Genomic DNA, 18,950 nt, shown 5'->3' on the forward strand with positions numbered 1-18,950 from the left:
AATAATGTAAAGACGCCATTGGAATTCGGGGGGCACGGTGGCTCAGTGGGTAGCACTGTCGCCTCAGAGCAAGAAGGTTCTGGGTTCGATCCCCAGACGGGGTGGTCTGGGTCTTTTCTGTGTGAAGTTTGCATGTTCTCCCCGTGTCTGCATGGGTTTTTTCCGGGAGCTCCGGTTTCCTCCCACAGTCCAGAAACATGCAGTCAGGTGAATTAGAGAAGCTGAATTGCCCTACAGGTGAATGTGGGCGTGTGTCTGCCCTGCGATGAACTGGCGCCCCGTCCAGGGTGTTACTGTGTGCCTTGCGCCCATCATTGTTTGACGGTTGGTTTTTCCAGTAAAAAAAATTACGCATTTACCAGACATACTGAGACCCTTATATCTTCCAGTCACATTTCAACTCCTACTCAGCTTCTAGAAGTTTCTTAGAATGTGGCATAGTGCAACACATTAGCATGTCAACTCATCACTGGGGTAAGAAATGTGCATTTCAGCTGTTTGTAATGACTTCACAAGGACTGGTTGCCTTTTGGTGGAGACTCCAGAAGGAATCAAAATGAAGTTGAAGAGTGCTCGAAAGAGAAGCTTCTGGTACAAAGTTAATTGAGATCTACTTCAAAAGATCACAGGCTGTAATTGATTGGGCGATGAAGTGTATTACAATAATTCAATCACAAAACAGTGTTGGACAGTCTGATGTAACCTTTGAGAAGACAATATTTCTTTATGATAAAGTAGAATAGAGAATATGTTGTTTTTTTACCCTGCCTTATACATACACAGTGACGGCACTGGTTATAATCACTAGTTCAGTACCTTTGTGGCCACTGAGCTACCACATGTAAAGGTGTTTTTACACTTGCACTTTTTAGTCAGGTTAAATCAGTTTCAGGTAAATTTTTTCCCTTGGTGCAATGCATTTGTGTAAGCGTGAACACTTTTTGATCTTGTAATCTCAAGATAAAACGTTTACTTAAGATTACTTATTTTTATGAACTCTTAAGTGGTTTTCTCAAGATCATGACTTACTTTTCCTGTATTCTTGCTATAACTAAAGTTGCCTCACTGCAAGAAGGTCCTGGGTTCGATCCCCAGGTGGGGCGGTCTGGGTCCTTTCTGTGTGGAGTTTGCATGGGTTTCCTCTGGGAGCTCCGGTTTCTTAAACAAGACCCCTAAGCCATAATTGCTTGAATTTTGTTTGATAACAAATATAAAACACTTTGGAGAGAGGTCTCAGCTGAAATCAGTAAATCATACATGTAAAACATAGTGCAGTTCATACACTGTAAAGCAAATTCAGTGCAATTCCGTCTGCATGCTGTCATATTTACCACAAGGAGGCGCCATTTGTTTACATTTACATTTGTTCTACATTTAGCAGACGCTTTTACCCAAAGCGACCTACAAGATAGACCAAATACAGTGCAAGCAAATGATGGTTAAGGGCCTTGCTCAGGGGCCCAACAGCGGCAACTTGGCGGTGGTGCGACTTGAACCATCAACCTTTGAATTACTAGTTCAGTTAATGATTGGCTATATCTGAGGGTGGACAAGGCCCATAGATGGGTTTCCGCCCTGTCTAGGGTGTGTTACAGAATTGCGCACAATGCTTCTGGAAGAACAGGATTCACTGTGATCCTAATCAGAGTTTTAAAAACAGGTAAAACATGAAAAAGACATTTTTCTTGATACAAAATAGAATTATTCAATAAATAAGCTGTTACCAATGTTTATTAGTAGACACTTATGTCCAGGGATGGACTGGCGACCTATCCGGGTTCTGTCCTGCCTTTCGCCCAATGAATCAGACCCACTACGACCCTGACCAGGATAAAGTGGTGGTAAAACAAATAATTAATGAATGAAGGATCACTTTATTTAGTTCCGAGTCTCAGTGATTCAAGTGCCATTTGGAACCATTGTGCACAATGTGGGTATTTATGTGGGTGCCAATCCATGGCTGGCATCACATACTCACTCACTCACTCATTCACTCACTTAGGTGGTAGGAGGAACCCACACGAACATGATGAGAATTTCTTTAGTGACTGAAAGCAAGGATGCAACCAGGGCGGCACAATGGCTCAGTGGGTGGCAATGTCGCCTTACAGCAAGAAGGTTCTGGGTTTAATCCCCAGGTGGGGTGGTATGGGTACTTTCTGTGTGGAGTTTGCATGTTCTCCCTGTGTCTGTGTGGGTTTCCTCCTGGAGCTCCGGTTTCCTCCTACAGTCCAAAGACGTGCAAGTGAGGTGAACTGGAGAAACAAAATTGTCCATATTAAACTTGTGAACTGATGAATCTTGTGTAAGGAGTAACTACCGTTTCTGTCATGGATGTAACCAAAGTGTGTAAAACATGACGTTAAACCCTAATACATTAATACATATTCTAAACTAATTGAATCTACAGGTTTGTTTGTGTACAGGCGCCCGAGGCTACAGGCTGCGACTGTAGTCATAGCAACGGCACAGTCGGAGTCTTGTCGGGAAGAACAAGGTGCGCCGCCGCCGGGTCTCCGCCTGCCTGCGCGCTCTCATCCCCGCCTGGTGTAACCGCCGTTTCCCGCCATGGATGAAGCGGAGGACGCGGACGAGGACCGAGGACGCGAGCGGAAAGCAAGGCTGGACCAGACAGGATTGAATGACCCCTGTAGGACGAGTCGTTTAACACCAGGAGGGGGAGCAACACCCAGCCAGTCCTCCTCCTCCAGCGCATCCACTGAGCTCCGTGCGCCTGTCTCGCTCTACCAGGGCGATGCGCGCGGCTTCGGGTTCGGTGCAGCCAACAAAGACACCAGTTCCCCGTCCAGTAGAGTCAATGTCGAGGAGGAGGAGGAGGAGGAGGAGGAGGAGGAGGACATGGGCATGAGACGCGCCGTAAACGGAGACTGCAGGAGAGACACGAGCTCGCCCTCACTTCTCTCCAAACAGGACAAGCAGACAGGTGGCTCGGACACACCGGAGGAGAAACGAGCCAGCACTGCGTGTCCACCTTACGCCGCCATGGACGGATCAATAGCGCCCGTAGGTGCCACCGAGCCGCCGGATAAGAAGGACCCGCGGGTGGCGTTTTCCAGCCCGGCGCAGACAGGCGCGCTTTCCAAAGCCGAGGACGGACCGACAGCGGTGGAGGATGGAGAGGTTCGAGACGCGCAAAACTACATGCAGCGCCAGTTCAGCTCCATGCTGCAGCCCGGGGTCAACAAATTCTCTCTCCGCATGTTCGGTAGCCAGAAGGCGGTGGAAAAGGAGCAAGAGAGGGTCAAATCAGCCGGGAACTGGATCATCCATCCGTACAGCGACTTCAGGTACCAACACCTCCTTATCAGGTCATAGGTGCCAGTAAAAACGCACATGATCAACAACCACCAGATTTGGCATGGTTAGTCAAGTAATATAAACGAGACTGAAATAAAATACAGAACGATGACAGAAAGGTTATTTAGAGTGATGCCATGCATACTTTTTAATAAAGCTGATGCCATGACAAAACGGTCCATTAGAATATTCACCAACACTATTAGAAAATATGTGGCTATATCCAAAGTACCCTGTTTTTTGTATAGAGTGGAAGGCTGTGGGGAGGGGGGTCCAGGTGTCCACATACATTTAGCCATACAGTCCAGCTGGTGCTACACAGAAAATTACGAATTTTTACATTTTATTTGCATGTTTTGTCACCACTTGATCCTAGTCAGGGTCGCAGTGGGTACGGTTTCCCCTGAGACACTGGGCTCAATGCTGTAACACACCCCGGACAGGACGCCGATCCATCGCGGGGCCCCGGCCATCCCCCAACCCTGGAGACACAGCCAGTCATGTCTGTATGTAGATGCCCCCTTGGGATTCGAACTCTGGAGCCCAGCAGTAGTGGGTTATCGTAATTTACCGCTGCGCCACCGAAGCGCCTATTTACATACAGATATTTTTAAATAGTTATAATGTACCTGTTTTCAAATGACCATGAGGCTGTGCCAAGCATACTGTGATACTATTCATATATCCATTCATTTTTACAACTGCTTATCCAGGTCAGGGTTGCGGTGGGACTGATTCATAGGCTGAAAAGCAGGAAACACCCCAGATACGTTGTCAGTCCATAACAGGGCAGTACTAAAATACCACTAGTCATTAAAATATCATATATATGGAAAAATACCACAAACAGGGTAAAAAAGCACTACAAAACAATTTGGTTAAAGCAAGTGTATCTTATCATGGAGTAAAAAACCTACAAATCAAAACATGGCAGATTCCTTTGCTAAATATCTAGAATCTTGTGATAAAATAGCTGCAAAGCTTTAATATGTAGCCACAAGAGTCGAATTCTACCCACATGCATACTGGAAGCACAAATCAAACTGGAGGTGAACATCAAACCCTGATCCCCAGGTCTGTGGTACGGTGTGACACCACTACCTGCTGTGCATTTACACCAGAAATAGGGCACGATTTTTATATAATAAATTTGGATTAATGCACAAGAAGCATGCACGGCTCTTTACAATTTCCCATACTGGATACAGAGTTCAAGGCTGAAAATAGCAGGGGTGTAGTTGTCACATTTCAAGATAGTGCATGCGTTCTCCTGTAGTAAATACTAAGAATAGCACGCCACCCATGGTATCTATGGTAACCTGTAGTGCTTTGGTATTTTGCCATTCTGTTTAGTATGCGGATTGAGACACAGCCCATGCCTCGTAGTCTAAAATAGTGTGAGATCATTCATTAAATAATCCCACTGTCGAAGCGTGCTGTGTTTCAGGACCAGGGACAATACCACCACACCACAATTCATCCATATTAAACAACAGGGTATTAAAATGGGTGCAGCCAGTGTGCTTCTGCCTCTATCAGCTCTCATTCAGTGCGTCCTTGTGGTGACCTTGCTGTGACACATCACCGTTTACGGACCGTACGCCATGTAGGGCAGGTAGCAGGCAAACAATATGGACCGAAATGACATCAAGCATTTCAAGCTGGTTTTATGTGAATTACACAGCAGTGTGTGGAAGATTCAGGTTATTTTTAGGGTGGGAGGAGGTTTAAATAACTTCCAAAATTCAAATGAAATCTATTTTTGTTTGTGTTACTAAATGTGTTTATTTAGTATTTTTATAAAATGTAACAGTGTGTAATAATAAAAGGTTTTAAGAATACAGTCATTATAACCAGGATTATCTGTTCCTTCAGACATTTAATCAGCGGCTGTGACCTAAAACAGATTTGCCACTACACAAAACATCATGCATTCATTTATCCATTTTCACTCACCACTTCATCTGCAGTGGTTTTTCCTAAAGCCTCAATCACTTATTCACTCATTTATTAACTTACTCATTTATACTCACTCAATCATTCATTCACTTTATTATTTATTCACTCATTCATTCATTTATTCACTCACTTATTCACTAACAAATTCACTCACTAATTTGCTTATTCTTTTATTTACTTTACTTAATCACTCACTGACTCACTAAATCACAGTCACTTACAGTCACTTATTCATTTACTCATTCATTCATTCACTCACTCATTTACTTCTTTGCTTACTTACTCACTCATCCACTTGCTTGAGCACTTATTCATTCACTCACTCGCTCGCTCGCTCACTCATTTATTTCTTCACTAATTCACTCATTCATTCACTCATGTCGTCATTCATTCATTCACAGTTTTATTTACTCATTCACTCTCTTATTTTACACTAATTTACTCACACACTTATTTACGCATTCATTCATTCACTCACTCAATCACTAAGTCATTCACTTACTTACTCATTTACTCATTCACTAATTTACTCTTCAAGAAGTACCAGGAGATTTTAAAATCAAAATATGTGTTGTGGTTCTATCTTTTAGCAGGACAATGATACACAAACATACATTTAAACACACTTAAATACGTCTGAGACCACAGGGCCAAGCTCACCTAAACTATATTGAGAAGTGTTTGGTGAGCTAATAACAAAGTGACCAAGATGACCAAGGAGGGGATTTTTTTAAGCTTCTGCATTGAGAAGGGTTTAAAGAGGCCCTGCGATGGATTCTCCAATCACATCAAGCATTATAGACAAATACTAAATGCTATATTAGAAAAACGAGGTTACACAAAATACTAAATGCAGTTGTGCTAAGCCTTTTGGTAGTTATTTTTAATATATTGTCCATATTTGCTACACGATCAGATGTGCAAATTATATTACAGATTACAAATCTGTCAGAATATAAGAGGCTGGAACTGAAGGGCATTTCTTAACCAAAAGTATTTCTGTTTGTTGGATCATGTAAGCCTGGTGATTCATCCAGTCTTCATGAATGACTAACCCAAAGTGTTCAAGGTTGATCTGCAGGCCCAATAAAACATTTACTGATTGGTTAGAGGGCTTATCTGTGATATCACTACTGCAAAAGCAAATATTGCACTAATAATAAACAGATGAAAACTGTGCAGCTCTAAGCTCTAGTCTAATGAAGGCTGTTTAATTAGACAAACACACTGGAACCATGCTGGGTTTTGTTTATCGATATAATGGCTTTAAGAAGCAAGTTAGGAAAATTTAAACATATTTATTCTTCCCATTCAATCATTCATTTATTGACCAGACATTGATGTATAAAGCTTGGATGTTCTTATATAAAGTCAACCTTTTGCTTTACGTCCATGTCTGTCTGTCTCAGTCACAGTGCCAGAAAATTCACACTTACTGTCCAATTTATTAGGCGAATTGACCTTGTAGGTTTATCGTCTTCATTAACACATGTAACTTACGCTTAATTTGTTTTATTGTTCTCTAGAAATTATTTTGTTTATTGGTATTTGTTGTGTGGTGTTTTTGTTGTTCTTTTTTTCTTTTTTTTCAATCTATGCATTTTGTATTTCAACATTCTTTTAAAAACACATTCCATTTAAAACAAACTTCATGGTGGCACAGCTGGTACAGTTGATCCTGCATGGGTCCTGGGGACCTGGGTTTGATCCCTGCCTTTGGTCTGTAAGAAATTGCTTGTTCTAACTGTATTCATGTGGGTTTTCTCTGGGTACGCTGGTTTCCTCTCACCTCTCTACACATGCAGTCGGTTTGGCTGCTCTGAACTGGCCCTAGGTGTGAGTGTGTTTGTAATTGTGTTGCTTAATGCAATTAATATTAAGTTAAATATAGAAAGTGGCACAGAAGTCTTATTCGATAGCCTAACACACAACAGATACACATTTGGCCATGTTTAAGGATGGAAAAGGCGACTCCTGTCTGTACGTGTCTGCGGTGAAAGAAATTAGTGAGAACAGTGTTGTCCTCCGGACTTGCTTAGGCTCACTGATAGACCCTGCTACTGGCTGGTGTAAAAAAATGCATCAGGCAGCTTTGCATGTTGAAATAGTCATGTGCCAGACTGCAGGCCTTCTCAGCCAGCCAGGACATCATGCAGCAATGCAAAGGTCAAAAGAGTGAACAGAGAAATTGAGAACATCTCAATTAGAACAATGAATAAATGACAGTCAATGTTCTCACTAGATTTCAACCAGTTCAACTCTTTATATCCATTGTGTTCATGTGTCTGTGGTTCACCTGACCTTGCCACACACACATTACGCACACAGGTTGTACAGGGGGTTGGCAGAATCATGAAACGCTATACACTATATTAGCCATAAGGATGTATTTCATAAGTGATCAGCTCCATCCTGAAAGCAACTCAGCTTCTTCCTGGAATGCTTGTATAAATAAACCTGTAATTTGAGTCATCATTTAATCCATTGTTCGAGGCGTCTGCCTGGCAACCTTCAACGTTTCGCCGCCGTGTGCTGTCATTGTGAGCTATCGTTTTCATGTTTGCGTACAGACTTTTTTCTTATTAGATTTTGATTTTTTTTCTTTACTGCCACTTTTGAATGCTTGAGTGCTGCTTTTAAAATCTTCTGTACAGAAGAAAAAATATTTTATATTTAGCTATATTATATATGTTGTTTATACGGCCCTATTTCAGAATCTTAGTATCGTAAAACCCTATATATCATATGTTCATATGTTTTTTTTTTTTTTTTTTATATTTCCAAACCACAGTTCACCTCCTCTGACCAAATTAAGGCATGAACCACTTCTTTTTACTGGTCACTGGTGGCCAAGGATTTCTGGGACAGAAAGCCCTCACTTTTATGGAGAATCATGTTTTTGTTCCCTGCATTTCTCCATTTCTCTTGCATGGGCCAGAAAGTACGAGACGTTGCAGACAGACAGCTTTCTTTTCCTCCGACATGGTCAACCAAGTGCCTGACCAGCCTTGTGTTATACAGTGGAGACTCAACTTGAGGTTTTGCATTAATGGACCAGTGCATTAGACTGCTGTGCTAACTGAGCACCTCACCATTGCAAAATCAGATGTGATCTTATAACAAGAATAAACGTTTGAAGGACTATGTGAGGAAATTTGCACTTGTAAAAATGAATAAGATTTTTTTAGGACTAAAGCTGTTTAGTTCATCTGCAATCCACTTTGTCACTGGAAGAAATGTCTAGACAAGAGGTAACAGTGAAGTGTGTGTGATTTCTGCTGTTAACTGTTGAGACATCAGGATTTGCATGTGAGCTAACCACTGTGCTTTCATCCATGATAAATGGATACTAAAATGTCAACAGTACAGTGAACAAACCTGTGATTTAATGAATCTTCACTAGAGTAGTTCGGCTTGTAATATGGTTAGTGCTTTTTCACACATTAAAAGTGCACGTTTTAAAAAGGTGGGTTGCAAATAAATAGGGTGTGGGTGTGACCTGCTCTTGCTTTCACTGGGATTTAATATCAAAGGTGTATGACAGATGTATTCTTGTTACATCATCACATTTAGCTCCACAGAATGACCGGTCAAGGTGACACATGACCTGTGTTGGCTTTAATCCCGATTACAGTCAGTGCCAGAATTGCTGGTATTAATGTGTTTATTTTACTGCTTTGTGACTTTTTAAAGCTGATACATAATAGTATCAAAAGTGTGTGGACACCTGATCATGAGCTTGTTGGACATCCCATTGCAAGACTATTGGCAGTAACATAAGGCTCACTAATATGCTGACTAATTCAGGCCAGATATGCAAAGCTTGAAAGTATGATGTCTTTAGTCTTTTGGTGTCAAGATGAGCACTGACCTGAATCAAAACCACACATTTAAATTAAAAAATATGTCAGTGGATTGGATTACAAATATAGCAAATTCTTTCTGATACTGATCCTTTGTTTTTGTATAGGATTAGCTTATACACCGATACTGGCTGAATTGTATTGAGAAATCCCATCCAACAGAATGATTTGCTTCTGCCTTACTACATTTCTCGGTTTAATCTGCCAGTAAATAAATGCAAATGTTTTCGCGTTTGATATACTATCCATCTCTCTTGGTCTTTTTCTCATTTGTCTAGCTAATGGTACAAACCTGCACTTTACAAGACAGGGCATCGTAAATGCACACCTATATTATTACATTACTCACATTTGCACTGCTGTGATGATCTCCATCTGCTCAGATTTGATTCTGCCTCCCTCGTAAGTTGCTTTGGATGGATGTAAATGTAGGTAATGTAATGTCTCTGTTTTGAACCTCCCTGCAGTGTTACGGTCGATATAACACCACATATTTTGATCTGCTTCCCTCTGTGTCGTGCAGGTTCTACTGGGACTTCACGATGCTGATGTTCATGGTTGGCAACCTGATCATCATCCCTGTGGGGATTACCTTCTTTAAAGACGAGACCACCACTCCCTGGATTATCTTCAACGTGGTCTCGGACACTTTCTTTCTCATGGACCTAGTGCTCAACTTTCGCACGGGCATCGTCTTCGAGGACAACACAGAGATCATTCTTGACCCCAAAAAGATCAAGCAAAAGTATTTACGGACCTGGTTCATAGTGGACTTCATCTCATCTATCCCAGTGGATTATATTTTTCTCATTGTGGAGAAAGGAATCGACTCTGAGGTTTACAAGACGGCGAGGGCACTGCGGATTGTCCGTTTCACCAAAATCCTGAGTCTGTTGAGACTTCTGAGACTTTCAAGGCTCATCCGCTACATCCATCAGTGGGAGGAGGTAAGAGCCGCTGTATTGTAGTATGTAAAGCTGTTTCTTATACATCTTACCATAAGTATGAGGACACCTGACTAGGAGCTTATTGAACATCTCAGTAAAAAACAATGGGTGTTAAATATGGAGTGCCTAATTTGTAACTATAACAGTCTTTACTCCTCTGGAAAGGCCCAATTCATTTGGAAGGTATTTGTAAGGTCAGACACTGACACTGATATTTTAAATAGAATTGGGCACTGTGTATAGTGTCCTTTGTTCTTTCTTTTATTCATAGCCATAACAGTGGAACCAAACTAAGATCATGTGTATATTTTATAAGGGAGCACATCCTCAGTGGGACGCTTGCTCCTCACAGCCCTTATCCTGCTCTTTCTGTCCTTGTTCTGGTTGTTTAGTAGGCTACCCTGTCAAAACAGCCTCCTCTTAAATTGCCACCTCTGGTCATGGGCTGAACAGCCAACTTCTTTTGTCTTCTTCTCATCTGTATGACTGGTCTGCAAATTCGGTTCAAACCAGTTCCAACAGAGAGGGGGGAAAATTAGATTGCTTATTAAATTTCAGCTCTTTCTACCACACAATCTTCTGCAGAACAGCTATAATGAAAAATTCTGCTTATTGTACCAACTTTGCATTTCAGGAGAAAACACAATGCCAGTCCTAAATGAGCACCAAAGGTCGTATACTAATGCAACTGAGACTTTTTCGACAGGCAATCCAGGCATGTTGGCCTTTGAAGCAGACCTTTAGAATAGTGAACAATAATATCAGGACTTACAATGGTGCAGCTCACATATCTACCAGAACTGCATTTTAGGACAGAATGTATACAAAATACCCATTTAGACACAAAATTGGATAAAGAAATAAAATAGGGGTACGCAGGACAAAAAATAGGGTGACAAGTGGTGCTATACAGCTCCAGGAAACCAGCTATAATATTTCCTTAATGATTCTGCCCCCCACACCACTCCTTTTTACTCCCAGTTTAGTCATGTTTAATTCCTTTTTCCAGTTCTTCTGCCACATGTATCACCACCATGCTGGTCAAGGAGCACCGAAGACTAGCATCCTCTCCCTTCGATGATGTGTGCAGTTGCTGACTGCTTCTTTACACCAGCCAGCAGCGGATTTCACATTCAGTGGTACAGGGCGTCAACCAGACAGAAGAGATGGTGTTTTTGGCCCCATTTAACCCTCCCTCCATCAGACACAACCAATTATATCTGTTGATCAGCAGGCCAGGCCAGTATTAGATCAATTTTATAAACTAAAAACAAATCAGCTTTTTCCAAAACTACTGAAGCATTGCTGTTCACCACAGACTCCACCAGCTTCCATTTATAGTGCAGTTCTGTGCTAACTTGCAGTTAAACAAATTAGCACGCCAGTTCCTCCGTCAGGCCTTCTGTTTGGTTAAGGGCACTCCGTGACAAAATAAAGGAACACACAATGATTAAAACTTAAAAATTAAAGGCTTGTTGCTTTATGTGTCCTCTCAGGAAATGAGCTTTTTAATCAGTAATGGCATTCAACGCTCTTCGTCCCTTGCTTATTGGTCTTGAAATTCTGGTGGCTAATTAGACTTTAGGGATTCATTAACACAGCCTGAAATAATTACTTGTCTCAAAGATTAAAACATGAATACAAAAACATCTCAGTGGCTCAGTGCTGGAAACACTGACTTTGACATATTAGGTAACCATTTGCATCAGGATCGTGTCACACTTATGTTACATAAATAACTGGAGTTAAACTTAAATAGTTAATGAAAAAGAACTGGTTATGCTGGTTGTGCTGAGTCAGCTCTTGACATTTCCTGTCCTGATTACAGTGTAATCCAGTCATGGTCATTAATTATTAATGGATTTTTTGATTAGTTTCATCAGCTGATGTTGTAGAAGACTGGTAACCAATGCCAGAATCTAGACTAGAACTACCAGGTTCTACTGGGTATCCCCAATCAAACCACACCTACTAGCCTAGGGAAGTAAGGGCTAGCACATGCTTTTAAAAACAAAAAATTTCAGCCTTCATCATTTTCCCCCCAATTATTCATATTTCTACCCAGTCTAGTCGTATTCAGTTGTTTCCAATTGTGGCCTCCCTTCTACTGCTGTAGCTGCCCCATCCTCAGCTGAGGAAAGCTGCAGACTTCATCAAATGCTGATAGCACAGCTGAGGTTAGAAGTTGGATTGGTTATGCATTAGACTGCATCATTTTCTTAATTGTGCTCATGTAAATTTGAGCAATATCTGTAAGCTGAAAGCCTGAGATTGGCCAGTTTAGGTATTAGGGTCAGTTTTGCATCCTCAGACTCCCAGCCATTATGATCTCCAGATGAGAGTGAAAAGGCTTTTCATTTGTGACACTAAAAAGCCCCAACCTTCAATAAAGTTTTCCTATTCGAAATGTCTGAAATGTTTCGAATTTGCAGTAGTCAGACCCTGTTAAGCAGAAGTCAAATGCGTTTTTATGGACCTCACTTTGTCCACATGGGCACACATTAGAATGATGATGTTAGAAGTGTATGATTTATTTTATATGATAAATCAGGGCCAGTGATAGCTCAGTGGTTAAGGTACTGGACTAGTAAACAGAAGGTTGCCGGTTCAAGCCCCGCCACCACCAAGTTGCCACTGTTGGGTCCCTGAGCAAGGCCCTTAACCCTCAATTGCTCATCGTGTTCTGCTCATTGTGTAAGTCGCTTTGGATAAAAGCGTCTGCTAAATGCTGAAAATGTAAATGTAAAATGTAAAATCACAACACCAATAGGCTCTTGAATCTCAGCATTGCTGTTGGTCGGCCTGGTGTCTAAACAGACATGATTGGCCATGTCTGAGGAAGTGGGGGTGTTGGGGATTGTCTGTGATAGATTGGCACCCTGTCCAGGGTGTTGCTGCCTTGCACTACCCTGACCAGGATAAAGCAGTTGATGAAAATAAAATAAGACACCAATTTTAGTTCAGTTTACTTGTTACTAATGCTCAGACCGTACACATACACACATTTTAAATATTCCTGGCTTGTAGAAGTGGGTGAGAATGTGTTTATATAGGGTTGACTTTATGCCAACACTGGACAAATTTCAACACTTGCATTGTGCCAATTTTTGGTGTTGAGCAATGTTTCCGTCACGGCCAATACTAGACCATCTATTTAATTACATGGCAATCTGTTGGCAGGGTTGTTATGAAATACATTTTATTTCCAGCATTGTGCCAAGGTTGGCAGGGCTATGTATAAAATACCAGCCTTGCCATTAAAGTTGAAGAAATTAAAGAAAGAGCAATGTTAGTAAACAATGTGAATCACAGATATTATTAAATATTTTATAGTATTATGTGATTTCTTTGTATCAATTATTTTTTCTTTATCATAGACATATTTTACCTACACTATACACTGATCAGCCATAACATTAAAACCACCTCCTTGTTTCTACACCCACTGTCCATTTTATTAGCTCCACTTACCATATAGAAGCACTTTGTAGTTCTACAATTACTGACTGTAGTCCATCTATTACTCTACATTCTTTTTCGACCTGCTTTCACCCTGTTCTGCAATGATCAGGACCCCCACAGAGCAGGTATTATTTAGGTGGTGGATGATTCTCAGCACTGCAGTGACACTGACATGGTGGTGGTGTGTTAGTGTGTGTTGTGCTTGTATGAGTGGATCAGACACAGCAGCGCTGCTGGAGTTTTTAAATACCGTGTCCTCTCACTGCCCACTCTATTAGACACTCCTACCTAGTTAAACCACCTTGTAGACATAAAAAGTCAGAGACGATCGCTGATCTATTGCTGCTGTTTGAGTTGGTCATCTTCTAGACCTTCATCAGTGGTCACAGGACGCTGCCCACGGGGCGCTGTTGGCTGGATATATTTGGTTGGTGGACTATTCTCAGTCCAGCAGTGACAGTGAGGTGTTTAAAAACTCCAGCAGCGCTGCTGTGTCTTATTCACTCATACCAGCACAACACACACTAACACACCACCACCATGTCAGTGTCACTGCAGTGCTGAGAATGATCCACCAACCATATAATACCTGCTCTGTGGTGGTCCTGGGAGAGTCCTGATCATTGAAGAACAGCATGAAAGGGGGCTAACAAAGCATGCAGAGAAACAGATGGACTACAGTCAGTAATTGTAGAACTACAAAGTCCTCCTATATGGTAAGTGGAGCTGATAAAATGGACAGTGAGTGTAGAAACAAGGAGGTGGTTTTAATGTTATGGCTGATCGGTGTATATGATCAAAAGTATATGGACACACAGCCTAATTATTGACTTCAGGTGTTTCTGCTACAGCCATTGCAAACTGTGTTTATTAAACTAATTCAATTAAATAAAATTATTTATATGCTCAAAATTTGTGGCATAAGTTTTAGAAGTCTTTCCTGTTCCAGCATAACTGTACCTTTGTGCACAAGGTGAGATCCAAATAGATATTAGTTTGGTATGGAGGAACGTCAGAGCCCTTATCTCTGCCCCACTGGGCACATTTGAGATTAATTGAAACGTCTTTTGTGAGCCAGGTCTGACCTCAGAAATGCTCTTTTAATTAAATGGGGGAACAAATTCCTATAAGCACACTTAAGATATCTGTGGTAAGCCCTCCCTGAAGAGTTATAGCTGCGAAGTGGTTTGAAATGAGATGTCCGACAAGCTCATGGTCAGATGTCTACAAACTTTCAGCCACATTGTGGATCTCATCAATATCCAAGCATGTCCTGGTCAGACAGGGTTTAAACAGAAATCCATTTATAACTGTTTGACTTGTCTGTTTTAGACACCTTTTTAACCCGAATGCTATGTACGGCACTCAGCTTTTCTAGCTGTCACAAGGCCTTTTTTGGTATGAAAGGGAAACATGGGTGCCAATCTACAAACCAGCACTGAGTGAGAACTTGGACATGAACCAGAACACTTAGAGATAACAGCCTTCTTCACTTTGTAACCACAAACAAAGGGCACACAGTGCGTCTCCTAGGCACCGCTCACCTTCTTCAGGATTCAGACTTGATTGTCTTTAGCAGAATGTTATTAAGTACTGGTGCTTTATCCTTCACGCACACTTATTAATCAGCGATTAGCATTTTGATGTTGAATCTGAAACATGATGGTGATGAAAAGGTTCTGATGTTTTATATTTTTAAACTTACTTTTTAGTTTATTAGCTTTGTAAGCTTTGCTGGTGTAGACTTCTGCCTTACATATGTTTCTTTTTAAGATATTAGTTTGTATAAGGCCGCAACATTTGTTTGGGATTTTAAAGCTCATGCTAAGCTAAGCTAAATTTTGCTATATTAAATATATCATTATAAATCACTTCAGTCTTTTCACACAACATATAAATGTGGAAGGTGATGCTTGGCTGATGCAGTGATAAAAACACACTAGCCCAACAACAACTGAGATCTCAAGCTCTCCAGTCTGAATCTCGATCAGCCGGCTGGTTGCCTGCACAGGCACACGATTGGAGGGGGAGGGACAATGGCTAACAGGGTGTCTAGTTTCTGGTGCAAGTACAGCCTTCGCACTGGGGGGGGGTCGATTATGGACAGGGTGAGGGGGCGTGAGGGCACAGTTTGTAAAGTAGGTGGCACACAGCAGCATGGGTTCAGTGGACCTTGGTTTGATCCTTACATCCTGTCACAGTGTGATTGAATATTTCAAGCAATTAATAAATTAACACATAATTATTGTTATTTTTATTTACTGTTGTAGTTTTGGTAGTTTTTTTCTGGCATGGTGGCATGCAGCCGTCAGGTAGTGTGGGTTCTGCACATCAAATACGTCCCATAGTTCTAAGTTAAGTCATTTCTGCTTTAAATTGCCTCAGAAATGAGTAAGTGAATGAGTGAGTGTTTGGTGCCCTGCGACGGACTGGCGTGATGACTAATGTGTGTGGTGACTGACATGGTCGTGCGTGAAGAGATTGACACAGTAGTGTGTGTAGTGAGTGATACGGTGATGTCTATAGTAATTAACAAGTCTGTGTAGAAAGTGACGTCACTGTGTGTGAAAAGAGTAAAATGGTGTATAAGTGTGTGTAGAATTGAATGAAAATATACAACAAGAAGGCTGGCATGGTGGTGCAGTGGGTAGCGCTGTTGCCTCACAGCAAGGATGACCTGGGTTTGATTCCCCAGCCCGAGTGGTGTTTGGCCAATTGGAGCTCCAAAAAATTGCCCTCACTGTGTGTTTGTGTCTGCCCTGTGATGGACTGGTGACCTGTCCGGTGTGTTTCCTGCCTTTTGCCTAATAAATCAAACCCACCTCGACCCTGACCAGTATAAAGCAGTGGTAACACAGACAATGAATGAATAAATAATTGAAATTTTTGAAGAGAAGGAATATTTATTGAGACGTAAATGAATCTTCACTTATTCTTTTCCTGCACTGCTTCATCGACAGATCTTCCACATGACGTATGACCTGGCGAGTGCAGTCATGAGGATCTTTAACCTGATCGGGATGATGCTGCTGCTGTGTCACTGGGACGGCTGTCTGCAGTTTTTGGTGCCCATGCTGCAGGATTTTCCCTCTGACTGCTGGGTCTCACTCAACAAGATGGTGGTAAGTGTGGGTTCCAATATAACCTTGACGTCTTCACAAGTCATTTTTACTGGAATTAACTGGTGCGGAGCAGTGGTTCAGGAGTTGAGTAAGTGCTGCACAGAACCAAGGTCCTGATTACCTGGGTTTAAACCTTTACCTTTACATTTACATGCTTTATAAGTAACATTACTTTTTGCTTTACTCACCTACACTCATGCTAGTCAGAATCTGTTGATGCATTTGAATGATTTATGAGACTCAGACAGAGAAAACTTAACCTTAAAGTTGCTGTCATTCTGTCAGGCATTGAAGAGGTATGCCAGTCCCTCCCCTGTGTATTGGTGCATTGAGTTTGTTTCCCATCTATACTGAATTTTATAGCAGCAACCACCCACCTGCTAGTGTGGTGGCCTGATGCTTGTTTGATATGAAATCAAATCAGTAATAGGATGTGCATTTTACATGTAGGTAACATTTACCTAAAGACACACTTGAATAATGAATGTATTCATTTTGATAACTATTTTATCCTAGTCAGGGTGGCTGCTGGTCCAAATACACCCAGGTCTTGTACTCTATTACAGTGTACCAGGGCTCCTTTCCATTAGAAGGAAATAATCTCAGACACCACTATTTCTGTAGTGATGAGCTTCTAAGTGCCACAACAATAAAACATTTGCCCAGTAACCTTTAGCAACATAACTGTACCTGTATAGAGCTTTTTCCCCAACAGTAAAATGGGTGAGACCACAGTATACACAATACTAAATGTATACATTTACTTTTGCAGCATTTAGCAGACACTTTTATCCAAAACGACTTACAATTATAACTGAATTCCTTTTTAGAGCAATTGAAGGTTGAGGGTCTTGCTTAGGGGCCCAACAGTGGCAGTGGTGGGACTTAAATTGGCAACTTTCTGATTACTAGTCCAGTACCTTAACCACTGAGCTACCACTGCTAACTTATAAAATCACAGCTTATAAGAACTAAAGACTTCTCTGCAGTAAAAGAACTAGTGCCACCACATAAACACCCTGGTCTCCTACTCTATTACTCTTTCCATGTTCTTATTTGTTTACCCCTATGTGTTTGTAAAAGCATTTTCACTATTGGTCTCAGACTTTTGCCCCCCAGGGTGGATGTGAACAGTGTTAGAAGGTGTTAATTAAATCATCTAGTTAGGGTTGCAGTGCCATCCCATGCTTCTCTTTCTTACTTTAGCCTGCCAGTGCCAGGCTCTTAGTGCCAACTTCCACCTACATCTAACCTCTGTTTGCCAACCACTTCCTTTCAGCGCTGCACAATAACTCTGGCAACCTCTGAATGTCCTAAGTAGATAACCAAACTTGTACTACAGTATAATGTCATAGCATGTAACTGACACCTCTAAATGGCTGGTCCTGAATTTGGTGGAAAGCATGAAAAAGAACAAATATATTTAAATGATTTCTAATATAAATTCATCAGAAATTATTTCTTTCAGAATACTGCCATATTAATATTTAACATCACTTAGTAATCAGTTAGTAATCAGTACGTGCAGCTCAGTGGAAGATTGCTTTACATGACAGACACAGTGATGAATGATCTGACTAATGATCCAGGCCTCTCCACACTTCTTCACTTCAAGTGTCTGTCTGTTCTTAGATCCTTTACTCGACTAGGCTTCAGTGATTCAGCCGAAATACTTTATATGGGATGTTGGAATGATGATGTGATGCTTCATTTGTATCTTTTAGCATATACAGTGGACATGATCAACATGTAACTTAGACACACTTTAAAAAGATCTTTATAATGGAAGTATTAGGATTGAAGATATTTCTGTTTTTGTCTTTGTCCAAAAAAGTTTACATATTTGTGTCAATTTATTAAAAATATGCTTATATCAAAATAATAAATCTGCTATATCAAAATAATGACACATAAAATCTAATTTTTCCATAACATTGGTCACAATAAGCAGAAAAAGTGGGGCATTAAAATCCAACACCACTGTATTTACTGTCAAGCAAGCTGGTGGTAATATTGTGCTCTGGGGCTGTTCTGCTGCCACTGGAACCTGTATGAGGGTTACCTCAAAGTTATTGCAGAAATGCACCGGGGGCCCTTTCCAGTGGAAGGAAATAACCTTAGACACCACTATACCACTATTTCTATAGTAATGAGCTTCTGAGTGAAGAAATAAAGCTTTTGCCCAATAACCTTTAGCAACATAACTGTACCTGTATAGAGCTTTTTACCAAGTATCTCTAAGTAGGTATCTAATTTATCTATTATTACAACTAATAAAA

At 41.1% G+C, this 18,950-nt stretch overlaps 1 protein-coding gene across 1 annotated transcript in view; it reads left to right on the forward strand.

The window, feature by feature from the left end:
• Positions 1-2,499: 2,499 nt before the first annotated feature.
• hcn2b (hyperpolarization activated cyclic nucleotide-gated potassium channel 2b) overlaps positions 2,500-18,950 on the forward strand; it is a 36,804-nt gene continuing 20,353 nt past the window's right edge. The window contains exons 1-3 of the mRNA XM_063012446.1: positions 2,500-3,308; positions 9,664-10,087; positions 16,510-16,671. Coding sequence (XP_062868516.1) covers positions 2,569-3,308; positions 9,664-10,087; positions 16,510-16,671 — 1,326 coding nt within the window. The 5' untranslated portion in view covers positions 2,500-2,568. The remainder of the gene's footprint in view (positions 3,309-9,663; positions 10,088-16,509; positions 16,672-18,950) is intronic.

The sequence above is a fragment of the Trichomycterus rosablanca genome, chromosome 17 (assembly GCF_030014385.1).
Source record: "Trichomycterus rosablanca isolate fTriRos1 chromosome 17, fTriRos1.hap1, whole genome shotgun sequence".
In the NCBI taxonomy this organism is placed as follows: Eukaryota; Metazoa; Chordata; class Actinopteri; order Siluriformes; family Trichomycteridae; genus Trichomycterus; species Trichomycterus rosablanca.